The 21130-nt window shown below is 54.4% G+C and overlaps 8 protein-coding genes across 8 annotated transcripts; 5 read left to right on the plus strand and 3 right to left on the minus strand.

Moving 5' to 3' along the window:
* Nucleotides 1–167: 167 nt before the first annotated feature.
* Nucleotides 168–2414, minus strand: CC84DRAFT_65799 (vacuolar calcium ion transporter /H(+) exchanger). The gene is made up of 4 exons (XM_018187050.1): nucleotides 1857–2414; nucleotides 1537–1620; nucleotides 590–1341; nucleotides 168–355 (listed from the first exon to the last, which is right to left on the minus strand). Exons 1-4 carry the CDS (start codon nucleotides 2196–2198, stop codon nucleotides 271–273), a joined length of 1263 nt encoding a protein of 420 aa, XP_018042430.1. The 5' UTR covers nucleotides 2199–2414; the 3' UTR covers nucleotides 168–270.
* On the plus strand, nucleotides 2375–3286 carry CC84DRAFT_65720 (uncharacterized protein). The gene has a single exon (XM_018187038.1). It carries the CDS (start codon nucleotides 2683–2685, stop codon nucleotides 3154–3156), a length of 474 nt encoding a protein of 157 aa, XP_018042431.1. The 5' UTR covers nucleotides 2375–2682; the 3' UTR covers nucleotides 3157–3286.
* On the minus strand, nucleotides 3148–5558 carry CC84DRAFT_1159447 (uncharacterized protein). Its single transcript, XM_018177238.1, has 3 exons — nucleotides 4741–5558; nucleotides 4229–4658; nucleotides 3148–4180 (listed from the first exon to the last, which is right to left on the minus strand). Exons 1-3 carry the CDS (start codon nucleotides 5228–5230, stop codon nucleotides 3418–3420), a joined length of 1683 nt encoding a protein of 560 aa, XP_018042432.1. The 5' UTR covers nucleotides 5231–5558; the 3' UTR covers nucleotides 3148–3417.
* Nucleotides 5291–6548, plus strand: CC84DRAFT_65750 (uncharacterized protein). The gene is made up of 2 exons (XM_018187044.1): nucleotides 5291–5806; nucleotides 5867–6548. The coding sequence occupies exons 1-2, from the start codon at nucleotides 5384–5386 to the stop codon at nucleotides 6056–6058; spliced, it is 615 nt and encodes a 204-aa protein (XP_018042433.1). The 5' UTR covers nucleotides 5291–5383; the 3' UTR covers nucleotides 6059–6548.
* A 3060-nt stretch (nucleotides 6549–9608) lies between these two features.
* Nucleotides 9609–10933, plus strand: CC84DRAFT_1159448 (30S ribosomal protein-like protein S7). Its single transcript, XM_018177239.1, has 2 exons — nucleotides 9609–10221; nucleotides 10274–10933. The coding sequence occupies exons 1-2, from the start codon at nucleotides 9622–9624 to the stop codon at nucleotides 10709–10711; spliced, it is 1038 nt and encodes a 345-aa protein (XP_018042434.1). The 5' UTR covers nucleotides 9609–9621; the 3' UTR covers nucleotides 10712–10933.
* A 918-nt stretch (nucleotides 10934–11851) lies between these two features.
* CC84DRAFT_1080408 (uncharacterized protein) lies at nucleotides 11852–13931 on the plus strand (the record flags this gene model as incomplete). The annotated part of the gene is made up of 4 exons (XM_018173892.1): nucleotides 11852–12764; nucleotides 12815–13590; nucleotides 13646–13707; nucleotides 13760–13931. 4 exons carry the CDS (start codon nucleotides 11852–11854, stop codon nucleotides 13929–13931), a joined length of 1923 nt encoding a protein of 640 aa, XP_018042435.1.
* A 735-nt stretch (nucleotides 13932–14666) lies between these two features.
* CC84DRAFT_1108090 (uncharacterized protein) lies at nucleotides 14667–16957 on the plus strand (the record flags this gene model as incomplete). Its single annotated transcript, XM_018175190.1, has 1 exon — nucleotides 14667–16957. A coding segment is annotated over exon 1 (2253 nt), but the record flags the coding sequence as incomplete, so codon positions are not given.
* Nucleotides 16958–17626: 669 nt separating this feature from the next.
* On the minus strand, nucleotides 17627–20257 carry CC84DRAFT_65933 (Sec1-like protein). The gene is made up of 5 exons (XM_018187051.1): nucleotides 20055–20257; nucleotides 18785–19972; nucleotides 18599–18731; nucleotides 18004–18549; nucleotides 17627–17951 (listed from the first exon to the last, which is right to left on the minus strand). The coding sequence occupies exons 1-5, from the start codon at nucleotides 20080–20082 to the stop codon at nucleotides 17792–17794; spliced, it is 2055 nt and encodes a 684-aa protein (XP_018042437.1). The 5' UTR covers nucleotides 20083–20257; the 3' UTR covers nucleotides 17627–17791.
* Nucleotides 20258–21130: the final 873 nt, after the last annotated feature.

Raw genomic sequence — 21130 nt, forward strand, 5'->3', positions numbered from 1 at the left:
CGCAGCTGGCGTGCAATCACAGGGTAAACAAAACTCGACACTATGTACAGAAAAGGAAGGATAGGACGAGGGCAATTGGAAAATGCGCGGTACGCCTTCGCGTGGACCTGCACGCCGCGGGCGTCGGCACGACCATTGTTCACTTGGTCTGCCGGTTTGGGGCAAGCCACACTTGCGGCGAAGGTGTGGCCGCGGATTTTGGTGCCAGTGCGTTGGGGGCTGCAGCGGTGTGGGGCCGCTGCCGCAGCATCCATTCCGCGTATCCGAGACTTAGAAGAGCTTCGCAAAGAAGCTGCCGAGATTGCCGGACGCGTCTTCGGGCTTGACGTAAAAAGCTAGGGCGATGATGGTGTACCTTAAAACCAGTGTCAGCGCCACATTTCTGCTTGCACGGCCACCTTCACCTTCGTTTCGCTATATTACGCTTTTCTCACCCTTTGTCGACGAGATTCGCCAGTTCGTGGTGGGAAGGGACGAGATGCGCTTCCCGGAGATGCTGAAACCCGTGACGTCATACTGTCACGGCTTCCGCGTGTCTCTGAAAAGCGCACTCTGGGAGGAGACGTGGGTGCGGGGGTTTGTTACTTACATCCCAAGGCACATGCAGCCCTCAAGGTAGTTTGACTTTCCGTCCTGGATAAGGTAGTTGACGACCAAGACCGAGAGGAAGAAGATGACCGTCTCGAAGGTCTCAAAGTGCAGCGTCATGTTGCGGCCCATGATCCAACCGAGGATGACGAGGAAGGGGGTCACGAAAAGCGTAATCTGCAGACTGCTGCCAATGGCTACGTTGACAGCAAGGTCCATCTTACCCTTGAGCGCAACCACCACGGCGGTCACATGTTCGGCGGCGTTTCCGACAATAGGGATCAGTATCAGACCGATGAACGTCTTATTGATGTGGGCCGTCTCCACGATGGCGTCGATGCTGTCGACCAGGTAGTCGGCGCAGAAGGCAATCACGACGGTCACCAGGATAAGTGCGACCATGGCAGCAATGGGACCGAGGGTGTCGCCATCCTTGGGACCATCCTCATCGGCGCCTTCTTGCGCCTCGGCGTCTGCGAACATCTCGTGATGGGTGAAGAGCTGGAAGATGATGTAAAGAATGTAGAGGAGGAGGAGGATGATGGAGGTGCCGCGAGACAACAGCTGGATGTTCGGGTCATCTTCCGGGATCTTGTGCTCGCTCTGCTCAGAGATGGCTGAGTAGAGGGTCGCCGGAATTATCAGCGCCGCTGAACCAACAGCCATCAAAGAAGACATGGTTGAGGCCACAGTCGCGTTGAATTCACGCTCATTCGCGCGGATTCCACCTGCGAGGAAGCAGCAACCGAGGACCTAGTTTCACGTCAGCGCTGCGCGATGTGTGCACACCAGTCTTGCGCCACCGTAATCGACTGTATTGCCTCGAGATCAATGTCGTGCATAGGGGTTGTGAGATTTATGGCAAGACTGCACGACAATCGATTCACATCCTTCTTCAATGCACAGAGGGGATGCCGTTGCACGCCGTCTTGGAGTGGGGTACCTTACAAGAAGCATGTTGGATAGGATACTGCCCAGCATACTAGCCTGGACAACACGAATCTGATCCGCCCGGAGCGCAACGATGGACACCTGTCGGAGTTAGAAATCGATTTCGGAGCGGGATACCACGTGCAGCCAAAAGAGAGGACCGGCCATTGGGTGCATCTCGTACACTTTATTCCATGTTTCCAACACCCACACGCGCAGCATATGACGCTACACGGCTGGGTCTGATGGGTGCGCATTTCGGAATAAAGCGCACAGAGATGCTCGCGATGGTGTTCCATTTCCTCCATCACCCGCAGCGGATATGCGCGGATGCTTACAATAAGTTCGACGGCGTTTCCGAATGTCGCATTGCACAGGCCACCCAGTGTCTGTCCCAGCTTCGCCGACAGCTCCTCGGTCGCGAAGCTCAGCAGGGCGGCCAGGGGCATGATGGCGATGAAGTTGAGGATGAAGACGGCAGTGGGGGACCACTGCAGCTTGCCGGCGATGATGCCGAGCGGGACGAAGACGAGCAGCACGTTGACATAGTTGCTGCAGAGGGTGCCCCAGACCATCTTGCCCACGCTCTTGGAGTACGACTTCCACTTGGGCTCGTTCTCGCGGCGCGAGCCGAGCAGCGGAGTCGACTCGCCGAGCGAGCCGTTGGTGGGTGCGGGCATGTTGGATCGTGAGTTCTCGGGAAAGCTTTTGTGACGGCCGTGGCGATGGAATTGGGCCCTTAAGTTGTCTGAGAGAGCGCCAAGCGCGTGGAATTAGCCAAGGTATCGCGGCGACAGGACTACGTTGGGAGTTGTGGCTGCGCCGGGCAGGTGAACGGTGGGCGGTCCAGCACCGGCGGATGGCGATGGTGTTGAGAAGATTGCCGAGCACCAAGACCAGTGACAAAGGCGGCAGGGCAGGGCGACCACGGCTCAGTTGGGACTTGGGCACCGGGAACGGGTAGGGTAGTACTCACTCATTGCTCCGCGTGTGTACGGGAGTCAGAGTCTGCGTGCAGCGGGACTGTCGGTCGCTACCAGTGCGTGGATCCGGGCAGTGTGCGTGCGCGTCCAAGCAATTGGTCGATGAGCTTGATAGAGCGCCGGGCACAAATCAAAGCACTAAGAAAATGAATGCGTTTTGACTGTGACTAGGCGGCAGGCGATGAGAGCAGCAACAGACAGCGGGCGGGGAAAGGGAGCGCCCAGCAGACAGACAGGCCGCCCGGCGAGTGCGATGACGGCGTGCATCCAGCGCTCCCAGCCATCTTGCCAATTGCGCTGCGAGCACTGCCCCTTTGCCAAGCCGAGGGCTAAACGTGCCGCCCACGCTGTTGCAGCCGGCGACCTGGCCATCGCGCACGCTAGGCCACACGATGCGCCGATCCTGCCAGCGCGGACAAGCTCTGGGAAGCTCTTCGAGCTGCGTGCCTGTGGTGCTCTCGTGCGCGAGGCAAAAGCGCGCTGCGACAGCCGCAAAATGCACCCCGGGAGGTGCGCGCACGGCGCCGTGGTGCAGCACATGGCGCTGACGTCGACGTGGGCCCAAGCTCCACAGCGCGCCGCGGAGCACCCGTCCAAGACTATCGATGCCAGCGCACGGCGGAACAGCAACCTGAGGCAAAACGCCAAGGTGTGATTGCGCTAGAGTTCTACAGAGGGTATATGTAAACACAGCCCGCCGCTGCCCCCCACGTGACATCGTATCCAGAAAGCCAAGGAAGACACAAATCGACAAGAGCAATTGCGCCTGATGAACAACGCCGGCGCCTTCCGCTTCCGCTAACCAAAACTCCGTGCCTGACATGCATGCTTTGTCTATGCCTTTCGCTATGCTCTGCTTCGTAGTAATCATCACAAACGACTAGTACACCCTGGTCGCAGCATCTTGATCGCCAGCTCAGTACTCCGCCTCTTCATCGTCGTCTCGACCGGTGGTAATCGATATGGCTGGGCGGCTGGGCGCGGCGAACAGCTGCTTCGTGAATTTGTGTTTCTGCGTGTCACGGATCCCTTGCAGGAAGTCATGCGTGGCCACCACGTCTTCGAGCTGCTTCTCGATGCTGTACGAGTCTGACTGGGCGCCTCGTATGACCGGTGATATCAGGCTCTTCCGCGCCACCACGAGCTGGTCCTGGACCGCCCGGATGATTTGGATGTTGTTCTTGAGCTCAGACTTGTTCGCGAGTGCACTTGAGCGCAAAGTCTTCAGAAGCTTAAGATTCCTCTCGTACTTTTTCAGTCTGAGCTTGTTGGTGATCGTAGTGCGCCACATGGAGGCCAAGAACTCGTCTTTCTGCGCAGCGAGTGTGTCTTCTTCCTTGGCGACTGTCCGGTGGAGGTTGTGGAATTGCAAGTCCACATTGTCGAACATCTGGAACAGGCTGTCCGCGCGGCTGAGTTCGTTTTGCAGGTTCTCTTCCAATGTCGAGAGGACGAAATCGAACGATCTTTGCAGAGCCGCTTTTGCCTTCTGCTGCGTTGTTGATCCCATCAAGCCAGTGACTACAGCTCCGACAGCGCTGGGTTGGTCGTCTGATCCTAATACCCCAATCTTGTTCAGTCCACCATGGACGTTGCCGATGACAGTATCTATTACACCGGCGCGTGAGCCCTGTATTCCCTCAAGCTGGCGCGTAGCCCAGCCGATGGCGCTGATGGTGCTGGGGGCTGTCAATACTTGTACATGCTAACTGAGCACTCCCACTCACCCATCCATGTCACCGTCAACGTGAACAAAGAAGGTCTGAATTTGTTGTGAAAGCGTTTTCAAGTTTTCGCTCAGATCGTCCAGCTGAGTCACGATGATCTTCGATCCAGACATATTGCTAGCCCTGATACTCTCGCCGAGGTCTTCTACCGCAATCGATGCGTCGCTGAGCTCGCGCGACCGCGGTATGACATTCTCTGATGCGTACAAAAGTGGCTCGAATCGCCTCACCATGCTTACTAGATGGGCGACGTTGGGTCCCGGGCTACCGGTTTCGACACCCCAGGGGTGCATTAGTAGCCAGGCTAGGACAAGAAAGACCAAACTGCTAACCACTCTTGCCTTGGACATGCCGCGGGTAATGGACGAAATGCGCTCCTCGAGGGGCCCCATATTCACGAGACTCTCAGACTTGAACACTACACGGATGACTGGACATGGTAAGACTAAGTTTTATGTGGGCATCATAGGACGAACGGGGCGTGAAAGTACCGTAAGAGAGAAGGGACCTACATCCGTCGCGCTTGGGCGATTCTTGCTCTTCTGGGTGCTGTTGCGCACCTGCAGTCATCTCAGGTTCAGCTTCGGGGCTCTGAAGCCTTGACGCGATAGTGTCGGGAGTGAAGTGGCGCTGCTCCACGGGCTCTGGACTCGTGCGTGGTGTGCCTTTGCGCGGCGACTCTGGAAGCGGTATGCGTGATGGTGTGACCTCCCGATCGAAGCGCTGATCGTACGGACTGGCAGTGCGAGACTTGGACGGGCTTGACTCTTGTAAATACGATTTGCGATACCACTTGTTGTTATGATTCTGCCAGGCTGGGGGTGCCCAAGGTCCTTCCGACTCTGCTTCCGAATCTTCCTCGGCCGGGGGAGGAGCGCTCCAGCGAGACGAATGCATGGTAGAGTGCGCGCTATACGCGGAATTATGCATGCTGCGCTCTGGATCGAAGTCTCTCAGCGACGCGCTTAGTGACATATCAGAGTAGATGGAATCGCGGTCCATGGGTTCCGTCATTCGGCTGATGGCTGGTCGAAATGAGTAGGCGCAAAGTTGCGGAAAGGTGCAGTGGGAGGGGTAGGTGGCTGGGAACTGAGGTTGGCTGCCGTTCACGATGGAGCGGTACAATGGAGCACGCGCGGAGGCGCTGGCCGGCACATGGAAAGATCTCGTGATGCGTTTGGAGTAAGATGCGACGGAGCCAGCCGGGAAACGAGGAACACGGTTAAGAGCTCTAGGAGATGTAAGAGTGTCGCAGCGCGCCGGCCTCTCGTGGACGCACGGGCTTCTATATCGCGGGGAGCGCCAGCGAACCCACCAGGGCTAGGGGTGAATAGTGAAACGCAAAAGGCGAGTGGCTGGGCGAGTGGTTGGGCGTCGTGTAACGCGACCCTTGCTGCTGCCTCTGGCCCATGCGTGCAAGCGCGGGGGGGCGAACGCGATTGCCCCACTCGCAGGCAGTCGCAGCTCGATAGCAGCCTTACATGGAAACGGACGCCTCGTCCGCAAGTATTCCAGTCTGGACCTGCTGTTCAACTGTCCAGTGTGTCGTGGCTTCTGCTATACTGTGTTTGCTTCTCGGTACGAAAGCACTGCCTGAAAGTAGAGATCCGAGGTATTAATGGCCTCACCTCGTGAAAGGGACGAGGGAATCAATCTCTGCTGAACTTCCACAAGCCGTGTCCGAAAATCCAAACATCACTTGCGGCCAGCCTTTGGAACTTGTGTCCTGATGTTACGTACCAGGAACCCCTACCGCAGTTTGCATTGTCGTGGATGCGGATATCGAGGGGAGAGACTGTCGCGGTCGCGGCGAGCCCGAGAATGACTTGAACGAAGTGCCTGGTGACTATGTGCTGTTGACAATCGAGATTCGAGTGTTGATCAGACTGATGGAGTGAAGACGCATTCAGAGGGCGCGTTCTGCTTGCCTTTATGCACGATATTCCCTGGCCAAGGCACTCGGGTTCGATCGTGCTGCTTGTCCTAGTTTGGACACAGCAGGACAGTTCCAGATACCCGTCCAGTAGGATCATGATCCTTCATGACAGTTGGCAAGCCTGGTAGTTGTCTCCTATGAGGTATAGTGACGCTCATAGGCTGTACGAGAAGCTGCGTTACTGATCAATATCCTCGCAGCTTGATCCTATTGTCTAAGCAACGTATCTTGATCATCAACAGTTTCTGTATATCTGTGAGAAGCTGTGCAACTGGGCGGCTCCTTGAACATTGAATGTCTTTCTCCATGAGCACATGCAGGTGGCGAGCATGAGGGCTTATTGCTGCTCAGGCATGTTTTGCAAGTAGCCTGGATGATAGTACTTGTTGAACGTCCCATACTTTGCTTGGAGCGATCGCCATATGTTGCAGAGCTAGCCTGTGCCTTGTTAGTCGCAAGACCAAGAAGAGATTTTTGAAGCAATTTCCACACATCTTTCTCCTTTTAAGGTCTTTCCTTTCCAGCGCTTTGCGTTCACACTTGCGCACGCGTATGTTACTCCACAAAGCACGACTCTATGAAGTAAGCGCGAGGAAAAGCTCACCTTCGTGCCGAGAGGTTAAGCAGCTGGCTAACATTATTTCCCATGTCCAAGTTCATCCCTTGTCCAAGATGAACGACCAGTGGATGGTGACGTTACCGAGACGAGAGGTACCCGTTCGCGCACCCAGGACTTGTCACCAGTTCTGATCATCGGCCTAAGACGGTTAGATTTAGGAGTGAATGGTTCGCGGCGAGACCTCCGTCATGATAGATTGTGGTTTGTAGAGTATTCGGTGCGGTCAGGGCGGGACACGAAGATGCATAGTACGTATGTTGATATCCACACGACAGAATCCTATGAAAGTGCGCGACGTTCTGCATCAAGAGCGCAGTGGCAAGCTCAATGGCCATCTTGCCTGCTGGCTAAGCATGTGTGCGTGTTACGACAGTATATCCATGAGTACAGTTGAGAACGCCGAACGCAGAAATTGCATCAAAGTCTATCTTTGGTCGGCATGCCAGGCGAAATTTACTTCCTGCTCTTGAAAAGTACATCAGAGGTCATAAAACCCGCAGCTTAATATCCTATCGTCCCATAGATACGTGTTGTGCTCATAGTGAACGTATCAAAATCTACGTGGTCCACTGGGCTTTCGCGAGGATAACATAGTGGATTGCTTATGTTGCCAGCCCGGCCGTCGTAATCTTCACTGTTTTGTCGCATTGGAAGTTGAGTCCTTCGAAGTTGACGACGTAATTGCAATCCCCTGAGCAAGGAGAGGTCGACTCTGGGACAGCACCAGCAACGAGCACCCCATGCGTAGGCGTAGTAATTTCGCATTGGCGTACATGCAGGTAATGTGAACACCCATCGTGTACTAGATTTTGACAATCCTACGATTAAAACATAGTGCTCGCACTGGGCTCCTATATGATCAAGGGTGGACATTCCTATACCATAAAGACCGTCAAAGTCTCGGCCATACTCAGCATCGAAAGTTGGCACCAGCAATGATCTACTGTTGAAAGAACGCAAAGTGATGGTGAGAGCGGAAGGCGGGAAAAGAACGGCGATAGTAAGCAACCATATTACCACAACTATCCCATACAGTATTAGAGTTGCTACAAACACTCACCAACTCCCAAGTGGAAGGGGATTGTACCAAACATAGTGTAGAGACTCGATCCATGACACCCGAAGTGCTTTGCGCCGCAAAACCCTCCACATATGCTGTGTAAAGGCCGCCGCTGACGAAGCACCGAGAGAGTATCTCACATAGCGACTAAGAGTAGGGAAAGCCAGGTCACATGTTGTTGAGTCTGGCAAGTCCTGTTATCGGTTGGTTTTCCGTTAAGATAGTACATCATTGCGAAATGTAATATGGCAACCATCAAGACTGGAAGTTGATCAGTATGTAGGACCAGTATGTAGAATTGTTGAATATACTTGATACATACCGAAAGCATACCTGCCAAACAGTAGAGTGATTGTCTACCAGCTTGCTGCACTCCCTTGTTGGCGTTCCGCGGATTCATCAGTGGAGGATCCTTTGGAGGCTTTCGGCTGGTGTGCGTCGTCGTCTGACGCGGGCACAGCTGGGTGTGAAGATCGATCATCTTGTATGTCGATCTCTTGCGCATGGGAAAGGAGACATGATGATGATGATGATGATGATGATGCTATGTATCCATGACGGGGCTGATGCCTCATACCCGCCGATTGCAACTCAAATTCCCAGGTCCATCGTATCGAATACTTGGTGAGAGGGAATTGTACTTTGGATGGGATCCGGGTGACATTGAAAACCGTACAAATCTAGATCATAGAAGCGCTGAGTAGGCAGGTGGTCAGCCCAAAAAGAGGTGAATTTGGCTTTGTACTTGCTGTTATGAGTGCTCTTCCAACATGTCTGTGCTTCTCTGCCTAAGATCTCTAGGAGTGACGATTATTTCGTAGGTTCCCCAATCGGACGGCCTTGGTCCGTTTCAGCATTGCATACAGCTCTAAGCCTGCTTGATCAGCCGTGAGCCGCAACTTGACGCTGGCGCCTGAAACTATACCCTATCTGTTTTTGGTTCACCTACAACTATAGAGTCCCGTAAGTTCATGATTGCTACGAAGCCAGCGGCACCTTAGTTACAGATGAAGCTAGTTCGACGTATATAGATAAAGGAGTCATAGGTTGGGGTGCGGCTCTCGTCGAGGATCGAGCCTCTTGATCGGGCATCCACATAACCCCGTACGATATTTGTTCTGTTGGACTGGCATTGGTTCGAGATATCAATCCAATTGGCACTTCCAAATTGCATCTCGAGGAGACTCGTCACTGGCTTCAAACGCCTGCACAAGAATTACTGAGTATTTGATACTTGTCGAGGTCCTATTGCACCACGCACTTTATGGTCTGTTTGAGTTACTATCTGCGCATTGTTCAGATGGTCGTATGTGTTCTCTGCTTCTTCGGTGAAAATTCCAACCGTGTGGAAGGCATCCAAAACCTTGTCAGTGACTGCTATATCAGAAACTGCAGTGGAAACGCGAGCTAATTGAGGCACTCTGCGCAGATGAATCCTTCGCTGCGTCTGGTTATAAATTCAACCCAAATGGTCGGAATGAGTGTGAGCCTAAATGTTGTTCACGCATTGAGCGACCACCTGTTAGGTTGGGGATCAAAAATGCTCCCAAGCGTTTTGGCAGGTAATGCTCTCCCATGCAATTATTTTGTAAGGTGAATAAAGCAGACTAAGACTGAGAGCATTGTCTCTAATGCCGTGGATGACGGGCGACAAGCGACATTATGCAGGCATGGCCACGTGACTGCGCTAGTACGGGTGCGCCCAGTCTATCTCCGCATTTTCGAAGTGTGAAGAATGCGCGCCCCTTCGACTCGATTGAATCACCGCAACCATCAACATGCCCCCCAGATTGAATGTCCTCAGCTTGGCGCGCGCAATTCCATACAGGCCAAAAGGACAAGCCCAATGGCTTTCTCGACCTGCCGCGCGACTCGCACCGACGCAGACCCGAACCTATTCCGATGCGAAAGACGAAGACAAAGTTCCCGCGGCGGACCGCTCGAAGCGGATCGACGCGAAGCCTCTTGGCCATGTTAGCGAAGAAGCATCCGCGATGGCAGACATCACAGGTGGTGAAGGTCCGGATCTGAGTCAAGGCACACCCGTTCAAGATATCGTTAGGGGCGACAAAAAGGCCGAGGAGAAGCTGCCCAAGGTCATGAAAGAGCAGCTCAAGTCGAATGCAAGCTCGGCCCCGAAAGGCTCGCGATCGTACTCGACATCAACGACACCAATTGGCGGTGGAAGCGGCGCGTTCGACATGGGCCTCATGAGCATGACATCGCCGCCGGCCGAGGCCGTGGCACCGGGCCTGAAGTTCGAAATGCCTGTGTTGCCTCTTCCCAAGGATGGGCATCTCAAGCATAGGTACGACCCGGTGGTTGACCAAGTCACCAACCTCTTGATGCGGCATGGAATGAAGAGCGTTGCTCAGAGGGTACGTCATGATGTCGAAATATGGCAGAGTTTGGGTTTGACTAGGAATACAGAATATGGCGCTCATACTACAACAACTTCGTACAGCTTCTGTTCCCACGATTAACCCACAGCGACCGCTTCTACCTGGCGCACCGCCGCCATCGCACCTCCCGCTCAACCCCGTCCTCTACCTTACCCTTGCCATCGATTCGGTATCGCCCCTACTTAGGATCCGAAATATGAAAGGTGCTGCGGGTGGTGGTGTGGCTTTACCGATCCCTGTTCCTCTTGGCCAGAGGCAGCGACGAAGGACCGCAATCCAGTGGATCTTGGGGGCGGCTTCGAAGAGAAAGACCAACACCAGTGGCAAGACTGGCTACGCGCAACGAGTGGCATCAGAGATCATCTCGGTTATCGAAGGTCGCAGCAGTGTGTGGGACAGGAGGAACATGGTGCACAAGGCAGGTATCTCCGCTCGTGCCAACATCGTCTTGCCGCGCAAGCGATAAGCGAACGCAGAGTCGGGACTAGCAATGCGGAACTGACTTTCTGCTCATGTATTATGTACTGTGACACCATTTGTGCATTTTTCCGATACTCAACACGGCTTCATGCCGCGAAAGCATCCGCACGCTGCACGGGGCGGTCCCAATATGGGTTGAAGTAGAATAAGCCATAATTTACCTCGAGAATACTCTCTGCACAAGACACTTTCATATATTCGATACGATTGTACAAGCACAAACTGCCATGAATATAGCGGTCGGTCGTCGTGGATGCATGGCACATGCCTCGCATGTCCGTTCCGAATGCTTCCGACCACAGCCGACGTATCCATCTCGTGCGCCTGGGCTTCTCAGCAACACGTGAACCGGGGGCAACGCGGAGGTGATGCAATCATCATGTGATTATTAGTCTTGGCAGTATTAAATCGATGATGCCCGCCTCTTTAGTAAATTGTGGATTCGGCCGTAGAGGCCCAATTCTTATCCCTCGCTTTTCCAGCAGTTCATACAGCCCAAAGGTACTCCACAGTTCGTCCACTTACCCCCAGAGGCTTGGCATCATCATCATACGAGAAATGCGTGCCAAGCGATGCAGCGCGGCGCGCATCCTCACTAAACCCCCTCCGCCCGCCGGCCTCCACTAGCACTCAGACCCATCGTCTCTTCCGCGCTTACTGCTCCGGACCCTGCACATCATCGGCTGCTCAAGTGCACACACGCTTCCTTATGTCGTCCACCACCGCCCTGAAGAACAATCTGTTCTCCGACAGCGGCTAACGACACTCCAGCCCTTCGCCAGCCCCGCGTGTGCCTCTCCCATATTTTACCCCGCTGCGACTATTGCTCCTGCGCATCACGCGACAAAGCCGCGGCGATTGAAACGTCGGTTCACCTTCACTTGCAACATTTGAGTGCTCGCAGATGATGCTATAAAGCCCCACTAGCCACCCGCACCAAACGACGCACCCCACGACTACACCAAACGCCCCCAGGCAACCCGCGTTCGCTCCGAGCAATTGCTTGTGCTGCTGTGCAGTGACACCGCCGCTTTTGTGCACTTTCTACTGGGCCACCGCGACGCCAGACCCACGCTGGCATACACGCACACTCGAATAGCCCAACCCGCCACCGCGAGAACCCGCTATGTCTTTGGAAGCCGCGCTGGACGATGAGCGGAAGGAGGTGCTGGCCTTACTCGAAGCCAATACCCGAGCAAACTCAGGGCGCTCCGGGAGTCCTCATGTGGGCGGCCGCGCGATGAGCCCCGGCATGTCGCCCGTCCGCAGTATGCTGGATGTTGGCGGTCCGCACGTAGCAGATTGGTCGCATCTTGGGAAGAAGAAGCGGAACAGCAGTCGCGGCAGCAATCCTTCGTCTCCACCGCCTTCCGCCCGCAGCTTTGGGGGCTCTTCTGTCGACCCGGAATCGCAATACCAATTCTCAATGCTGCCCACCATAGAAGCGCACTCTATGCCCAAGCGCGTGTCGCAAGGCGGCAAGGCGAGCAATACGGTGAAACCTCGAGCAATGTCATCTGTCTTCGGCGACCAATCTGGGAAGGCAGTGTCGAACAGAGACCGGGATCGACACGGTTCGTTCAACGGGCCTTACCAGAGCAAGAAGGCCAGTAGCCCTGGACCGGGCCGATCGCAGTCTCCGGGTGGTCGCATGCTTAACACAAATTCTATGAACTTAATGGCCTCTCCAAACAAGTATGTGACCGATTCTGGCAAAGTCATCGACATGTCATCCGCATATCGTAAACTTTCAGATGCAAATCTCAGCCGATCAGGCGGAAGTCTCTCATCTCTTCCAAATCGCAAAGGCTCTAGCTCTACCAAGGGACAAAGTCTGGCTCCTGGAGGCGGCGTCCGCTTAGCTACAGACGACTTTGGTGACGACGAGGCTGCAGTCGAATCCAGTGACAACGATGACTCTGAAGACTCGGATGTTGATGGCTGGGGAGGTGCCAAGAGACGAGGCAGACAACGTCGAAGGAGCGACGGTAGCGAGGGCAAAGGCCCGAAAAGTTTGCTAGCAGCCGCTGAAGAAGAACGTGAGTAGAACAAACCTGAAACTTGACATACAAAGTATTGACCCAAGTAGGCAAAGACGTTTCCTCCTCTCGCAGGGTGCGATCCATGTTGGAACCGGACGTAACCATCACTGGTCCAGACGGTACTCCTTTAGCTGGTGAAAAAATGTCGAACAAGAAATCAGGAGTGCACCCGCATACGAATTTTGATCAGGGCGGATCTGCTGTGTCCACCCCTTACAATTCAGACACGGAGGCAGACCTGTCTGAGCTCAAGTCGGCTCAGTTGCTGTCCATGAACATCTCCCCTATCCAATCAAGCCCAGAAGCCCACCGCTGCGTCCGTCAAATCGTCCGTGGCAATTATGGAAAGTTTCTGAGAGATGCCGAGAACGGTCTGCGACGACAGCGGGTTTACTTGGTAGCAACTGACATAAGCGAAGAAGCAGCTTATGCTTTAGAATGGACGATAGGGACAGTGCTTCGGGATGGCGATACCCTGCTCGCAGTTTATGCCGTGGACGAGGAGGTTGGTGTTGGGGGAACGGACACCCCCGGGGGCAGCGTTCCTATGACGGCGCAACAAGAGTCGGATAGTCTGCTGAAGACGCTCTCAAACCATCAAGGCTTTGAAGCGGAAGGACCAGGGCCATCGCCCTTGTCCAATAGCGTGTCAGCATCAGAAACAGACACGAATACCATGAACAAAGCGGAGAAGGACCGATACCAGGCGGCTGTTGAAGTGTCCGATCGCTGCGTCAAACTCCTACGAAAGACCCGCTTGCAAGTTCGGGTGGTAGTGGAAGTATTTCATTGCAAGAGTCCTAAACACATGCTCACAGAAGTGGTAAGTATGAAACAGCCTCGACACCTATGGCGTGCTACTGACAGCTGATTGACAGATCGACTTCCTAGACCCCACATTGGTGATCCTGGGGTCTAGAGGGCGCAACGCATTGAAAGGGTGAGTCTACCTTCCGCAATACATTTCGGCCGGGTTGCTAATCCCTGGTTAGTGTCCTGCTGGGTTCTTTCAGCAACTACCTTGTGACAAAATCTTCCGTTCCAGTGATGGTAGCAAGGAAACGGCTCCGCAAGCACAGCAAGTACAAGCGCAAGAATTTGCGGCTATCCAACGTCATTTCACCGTCTAACAACGGCCGGCTCGTCAACGCTAAAATTGACTAAACTTTCTGTATGGAGATTTGTCAAATGGTATCACATTTCATCGGTGTTTAGTCTAGTGTGGGGTCGAGAGAAGGGCACGATGAGGTGCGAGATCGCGTGGCGAAACGTAAACAGTTTACGATCGCTTGGTTTGGCACGAAACACTGTTTCTCCCTGGACAGGATTCGCATTTTTCAAGCTTTTCTATTTTCCTCCCTGTACTGCAATCCTCGTGCAGCAGCTGCTTCAGACTGTCAAGCGCTTCGGGCGATGTTTCCGACATGTCTGTTTCTGACTGTTAGTTAGCGTCCAATACCACTGAGCGCACGCGACTTAGAACCCACATCATTTTGCTTGTTTATTCGGAAAAGACGCCATTGTAATCTATTTACGTCGTGCAGGAACCATGCAGCTTCCATGTCGCTTCACATTTGTTTTGGCGCTCACGGCGGCACATCATCTGCCTAGTCTACCTCCATAAACGTCAGCATACAACGATATCTGCAAGGTCCAGCCCCTTTCAAAATTTTGACATCTCGGAGGCCCGGCAGACAGGCTCGCGTTTTCGACCCTCCCTTGAGGCCGATGGCTCGGGTCACTTGCGCACCCTGCCTGCCCTGCTCATACAGGAGTGGCGTCCGAACGATAATGCGAGAGCCTCCTGGGCGGGACTAGTTCCCGTCTATGTGGTCATGTTTGGACGAGAAGAAAATGGACATCATTGAAAAGCACAGTGTTTGTCATAGTATGGTACGAATGATAATGGTGCTGGGTAGTTCACTCCCACGTGCGTGATGGTTGCCCAGCATATACCTTATGACATGTCAGCATACACAGTGCAGTCGCCACATAGCCTGAGAGCAGGGCACTGCGAATTCCTCGAGGTCGACGAGCTTGACTTCGATACATCGAGCGTCCACGCACATCTTGTCAGCCCCAGGGTGAAGCAGGCTTTATTTTACCCACAGCAACAGCAGTACCCGCATGGAAATCACGACGAAGCAGGAACTTCTCTCCTCGTTGATCTCCACCGTCTCGCACCATCCGTTGCCAAAGATTTCCTACCGAGACTTTCTATCCGGGATGATGCTACCTTTCGTCTCATCAACGACGCGTACCCGGAAGTTGAAGAAAAGTCTTACATAGCTATAAGCTACGTTTGGTACAAAATCAGCCGAGACACCCCAAAGAAGCTCATATCGCCTGTCGGCGATCTGCCGTTCGGATGGGTTCAGACTGTCGAGCAGGTTCCCCTTCCCACCACAAAAGGAATGTTCCAGGCTGTGTTGAATGAGAGAAGGGCAGGTGAGGGCTTGTGGTTTGACCAAGTGTGCATCAATCAAGAAGATGAGATCGAGAAAGCTTTGGCAATTGGAGCCATGGACTCCATCTACAAGAATGCTCGGCTTGTGGTTGCAGCTTTGGATGATGTCTCCGTCACGCTGGAGGAGTTACAGTATCTCGAGCAATACTACCATAAGTACGTTCTCTCGGACTTACCACTGGATCAACACCCTAATCTGGGATTGGATCCGCCGGTCATGCAGCAGTATCCATGGTTACGGTCCTTCGTGGAGCGGATCCTCGGTTCGATGTGGTTTGAACGAGCTTGGTGCGCCCATGAGCTACGCATGGGACGCAGCCATGTCTTTCTTATGCCCTGCGATATGGAATATGGAGAAAATACCGCCTATACAGTAATCCGGCTCACCGGAGCTTTCTTCGTTCATATGCTGGTACTTGCCAGTGAAGTCATCATATCCTCCGCAACGCAACAACAGATCAGGTCTCTACTACGAATATTTTCGGACTCTTGCCCATACTATGATCAAGAGACTCTGGGTTTGCGAGAGCCTTATCGTAGACCGGGATCACTGTCGCGATCACTAGTGCCTACAGTCTCAGAGATTTTCAACATGAAAGCTGGAGGAAATCCGCGGCTTCCGGAGTACATGAGAAGACTGGATGCGAATCGGGACAAGACGTCTATCGTATTGAACGTGACCGGCATACCTTTGGTCCTTAAACCGCCTTCACCCTTGCAACGGCCCGCAATCGAGGATGAGTGTCTCCGCCAGCTTCTCCTCGTAGGAATAGCTGCAAAAGATCCGGTCACACTCTGCACAACCGGTGCACCATTACAGCTCCACGACGGCTCTATATCATGGCTCTGCAAGCCTACACCACTGGATCAGCCATCTTCGTACTCGGCTCAACCTCCGCCTTTCCCACTAACAGCGAACACAATCACGCAAGGCTCAGACGGACGAGCAGAGTATGTCCAGCTCGATCTTATCTTCCTCGACCTCCCGCACCGCACGCTGCCGAACCCCAGCTTCCCCGCCATTGTCCGCCGTGCTCGCGAATTTATCGACCTCTGCATCCAATGCCAAGTGCAGAGCCATACCCTCTGGAACCTTGCACAAACACCAGCGCATCCGCGAAGCCCAGCCATGCGCAACATCTTCATACAGACACTAGCGTGCATGTTCGAGTGCGGTGCAGCCTGGCTGCTGGACGTGGTCTCCCAACCTTCGTTCTCACAGAGTATCGCTGGCCTAGACCCCGCAGCGTTGGAGCTCTTATTCAATCCCCAGGTCGTCCTCCACACCTATGTCAACATTCCCTTCTTCTCCGCGCTGCTGTACATGCTCGGGACGTTAATCGCACACGGGGTCCCCTGGGCCTCTTCCGCGAGCGAACGCACACACGGCCCGCTCATTGTGTCCGCGCCCTCACCTCCCTCCGCGCACAACCCCCTGCCGCCTGCGAGCGGAAAATCTCTCATCTTTGCACCCTTCGCGCACTCAAAGACGCTCCTCGTCGCTGTCCCAGCCGCTGTGAAGAGCCCTGACTACGCCGCGCTGGCTCGCGGCTGGATTCTCACGCCGAGTAATCCGTATACGGGGTCGGGCACGGGGAGCCCGAAGGCGGCGGTGAGCTGGGTGCTGAGGGGGAAGGGAACCGTATTTGGGGAGGGGGCATTTAATCTAGGGTTGGGGGAGAGTGGAAGCGAGAGTGTGCGGAATCATAGGGTTTATGGGCCGGGGGTTGGGAGTGTGTAATCGGGGAATGCTTTGGGGGGTTAGGAACATATGGGATAGACATTAGATTTGGGATTTTCATATAGACGGGCTTGGTGTCTGATAGAGAAGTTTGGCGGTTACGATACACAGGGCTCCTGGCTGGCACAGTGAGCATCACGATCATAATCCATCGCGTCCATCCTACCAAAAATTGCTGTATCAACACTTTTTTTTTTGAACAGATAAACTCAGAGACACGCTATCGTACATAACCTGCGCCTACCTTTGACAGATGCCACCCCCTCCCATGACGCCATCCCGCGGAGCCACGCCTCCACCTCTTGATTACGCCATTGCTTTTGACAGCTGCCTTACCTCTGCTGCAGAGCCCTCTCGATCCGGCACGCAGGACCGACGGATGAGTCCTGTGCATCGCACGGTGCGTCCTTCTAGAAGCACGTTCGCATGCAGTGCCACCGCAGCCACCTCTTCCCCTTCTTTGCTTTGTCTATGCTTTTTCGTTTGATCGTCGTATAGAAACAGGCGAGTAGATATTGATTACGCTGTTTGCTCCGCGCGATGCGTCGCATTTCGGAAGGCTCCGAGAAGGTTTTCACGGCTCCGAGTCAGAGGCTGCTGGCTCGGGCTGCGGGCGGACCCGGTTTGGGAGGGGCTGAGGGAATGTTTGGCAGCGGGCAGGGCGGTGAAACCCAGGGATGGCGCTACTACAATACAGGCGAATATACGTTGGATGGAATACGGGAGTACGTCAACTGGGGTGAGGGTCTATATTGTTGCATTTTGCATATGCATTGTATCTTATATTGTGGCGGAGACGCTCGGCACCGACCGGGCTTATGAGGTCTCCTTGCCTAACATCGCGAGGTCTGTGGTGACAAACTCGGTCGCGGAGAGTATCGCTGTGGACCCGTATATTACTCTCCTCTTCTGGCCTGTGCCTGCTGCGCCGCCTGCGCTCGTCCGCTTTGCCCACTCCTGCAGGTTGCCGTATTCGCTGTGGACAGTCAATTTCGGGATCGTGTATGGGTGACTTGGGAGGGACTTACTCCATGCTGCCGCCGCCGACGGAGAAAACAATGGCCTCAGAGAAGGCTTGCCGGCGCTGTCCGAACGTAGCTTCGATGCCGATCCGCGTGCCTTGCTGGTTGCGGGCTTGGCTTGCAGGAGGTAGTGTACCTCGAGCGTTCGCAGACCGTGGGTCGAAGTAGAGGTAGTTCTCTGTCTTCTGGATTGCACTCGACGATGCATTTGCAGGGTCCATGAGTGATTCCGTGATCTTGGTCAAAGTGAGATCCTTGTTCGCGGGCAAGAAGTTCTTGACACCTTCGAGAAGACCGCCAATGTTGGCGCCCAAACCAGCTTCCTTGAACTTGTCCGTAACACGAGATGAGAGACCACTGAAACCACCGAACAGTTGAGAAGCAGTGTTTTGTGCTGGTTGTGTTGGGGCAGAGGAAATCATGGTCATGCGGGTAAGTTGTCGAACGGTTCTGACGTATTTAATGGACGTTGTGTCGGCACCTGCGACTTCTAAGGCTTGTGTGAAGCTGTCTAGGTCTGTTCTGGTGAGTTCTGTCTCAGTTGTAAGATACCTGGCGGATGTGAGTACGTTGTCAAGACATGAGTGAGCAGCTGTCGTACCATTGGAGGAATAACCTTAGCTTATCGAGCGGTTCGTTGCCTTTGTCGGATGCTTTGATCAGATCTAGCACCTGGGCTTTAGTCTGCTTGGAGAGTTCTTCTTCCAGCTGGAAGTACTCATCGAGCTTGCGATCTTCAATCAGTCAGTAACCTGGCCAGCCTTCAGTGCATAGTAAGATGTTGTACCCTTGATTCCTCTCATGAGCGCTTCGAGAATCTCCATATGCATTGTGATGGTCGCTTTCCGCTCCTTCAACTCAGGCAGAGCTGCCATGGCACCTTTTAAATGTGCTGCAAATGAATTCGTATCACCCGAGAGGTCATCTATTGATGAAGTGCCTGTCTTTTTCGTAATTTCATTGGCGTCCTCTTGGTATTTGTTCCATTCTGTTGACACGTTTTCGGCTACTTCTGGGAATGGAAGGGAAGAATTGCGGAGCCAGAAATTATCTGAAGCGGTGAGGTCGTAGGATTGTTTTTTGGTCCCCCTCTCAGGATGGTCGCTATCGACTGGCACGTTCATGGTGATTTTGTTGAGATGCATCGATAGAACATCATAGATTAGAGACTGGTAAACCCAGCTATGACTGAGCATGGCTGTCAAGTCGACGTTTCGATCCACGAGAACGAGCACGGGTCTGGAACTTGTGGCGGATGACTTTTGGTCGCCAGAGAAGAGATTTGTCTTCGAGTTTAGGATGTGGTCTCGCAGCTTCCTGTCTAGCTTCGCCGCAACAAGCTCAGCCGGACCACCCTTGCTGGAGCGAATGATGGGGATGGTGCCCATGGTCACAACGACGGAGAAAAGCCCAGACACAATGCGGTCCACGAGCGCGTCTAGTTCCTGGTCGGAGACGTTCGCGCTGTTCAAGGTGCCGTATGCACCCTTCATGCCCAGGGAAAACAGATCAGGTTCGGAAACGATGAAGTTCAGGTACTGGTCGTATATTTGGGCAATGTGCTCTGCAGTGCTAGAGGCCACTGTCTGCTGGGCGAAGTCCTCGAGGAGGGGTCTCGGCACCGAGGATAGAAAGTTTATGTAGGCGGGAGAGTATAGGCTGCGCGAAAGGTCGCTCGTGATGACTTGGAGATTCGCGGCGGTGGGTTCTACGAGGTAGATGACAGGCACATCGGGAATCATGTGTCTTGTGGTGTTGATAGACAGGTATATCGTCACGCCCCAGGCCCGCAGGTCGTTGACGCGCAGGACCGAGGAGACGACATCCCGCGAGAAGTCGTCGAACACCAGGACTTTCCATATCGGCTCGCCTGTTTCGGAGAGAATTGGGGTGTTGGCGGCGGGCAGAGCATGGTTGGCGTCGTCATCAGAGGGCTGCTTCGGGGCGTTCAGATTGAGGATACGCTGGATGGACGCTGGGCACTGCTGTTAGCTTCGGCAACCTGGGTGACTCATAGCTAAAGAATAACATAGGAGAGCGCAATGCGCGGTACTTACCGATCTGGCGATCGCGGAGAGAAGCCATGGTGATGGTCGTGCTGGTAGAGGAGTGATGTGTGGCGCCCGCCCGTCGTGCGATGACCTCATGCGCGGGTCGGCGGAGTCGCAAAGAGGGCACAAATGCAGTGCAGCAGCGGGAAAGGCGCAGAAAGCTACAGCGACGGCGGAATTGCGCTGCCTGACGCTCTGCGAAATTCACAGCTACACCTGGCAACTGCATCACTGCTGCGCGCGAGCCCGCGTCGGGACTAGCGCGCCAAGCGGCGTCCTCGTTCGCGCCTGCCGCCGGCCTGCCCCCGCCCTGCCGCTGAAAAAGAGGCCTGCCCTCGTCGCACCTCCTCTCCCCTTACACTCATCACATCTCCTCACCCACCGACATCACCCAACTTCTTCCCTTCTCCGCTTCATGCCACTTCTCAGTGACCCTTTGCCCACTTAATAAGGGCGTTTGGATTTCAGTCTAGATTCATTTTCCTCGCCGTGCGCGAGTCGTGCTTTCAGGTCTGGCTGGTGGCGGCTTGGTTGGGCGCAGGACGCAGGAAGGGCAGGGCAGCAGTGACACTCAACCCAGCGTCTGTACTAATACAGCTGCGTCGACACCTCGCGGGCTTCCCCGACGTCTAGCGGGCCATCACACAAAGCGTAGAGCAGCTCTGAGCGAGCGACAAACAGCGTGCGTGTCTCGTTCGCGCCGTGCTGTGCTGGGTGCGATACGTCAAGTGACGTACCCGCCGTGCACGCTTCGCCATAGCAGGCTTACGTGCCGCCTAATAAAATCCAAAAGGCTACGACTTCGTGGACCACGGGTTACGGCAGCGTGCGTTGGACAGTTCAGTTGGACAGCCAGCAAGCGCCTGCGCGTCTCACCTCTGCTGCCGCTCCGACTCAAGAGCGCAGGACTCTGCAGCAGACCCCGACAGACTCAGCAACACTGCGCTACCGCCCAGTTCGGAAGTATTACGGGCCTTTCGCAGAGCGCATTCCCCGAACTGGCTCTCCTCCACCCCTGTGAGTCAGCGCGAGGCCGATTGTCGCCTAGTGCCCTTTTCATTGTCGCATAATTCCCCTTTGCC

The sequence above is a fragment of the Paraphaeosphaeria sporulosa genome (genome assembly GCF_001642045.1).
Source record: "Paraphaeosphaeria sporulosa strain AP3s5-JAC2a unplaced genomic scaffold CC84scaffold_1, whole genome shotgun sequence".
Taxonomy (NCBI): Eukaryota; Fungi; Ascomycota; class Dothideomycetes; order Pleosporales; family Didymosphaeriaceae; genus Paraphaeosphaeria; species Paraphaeosphaeria sporulosa.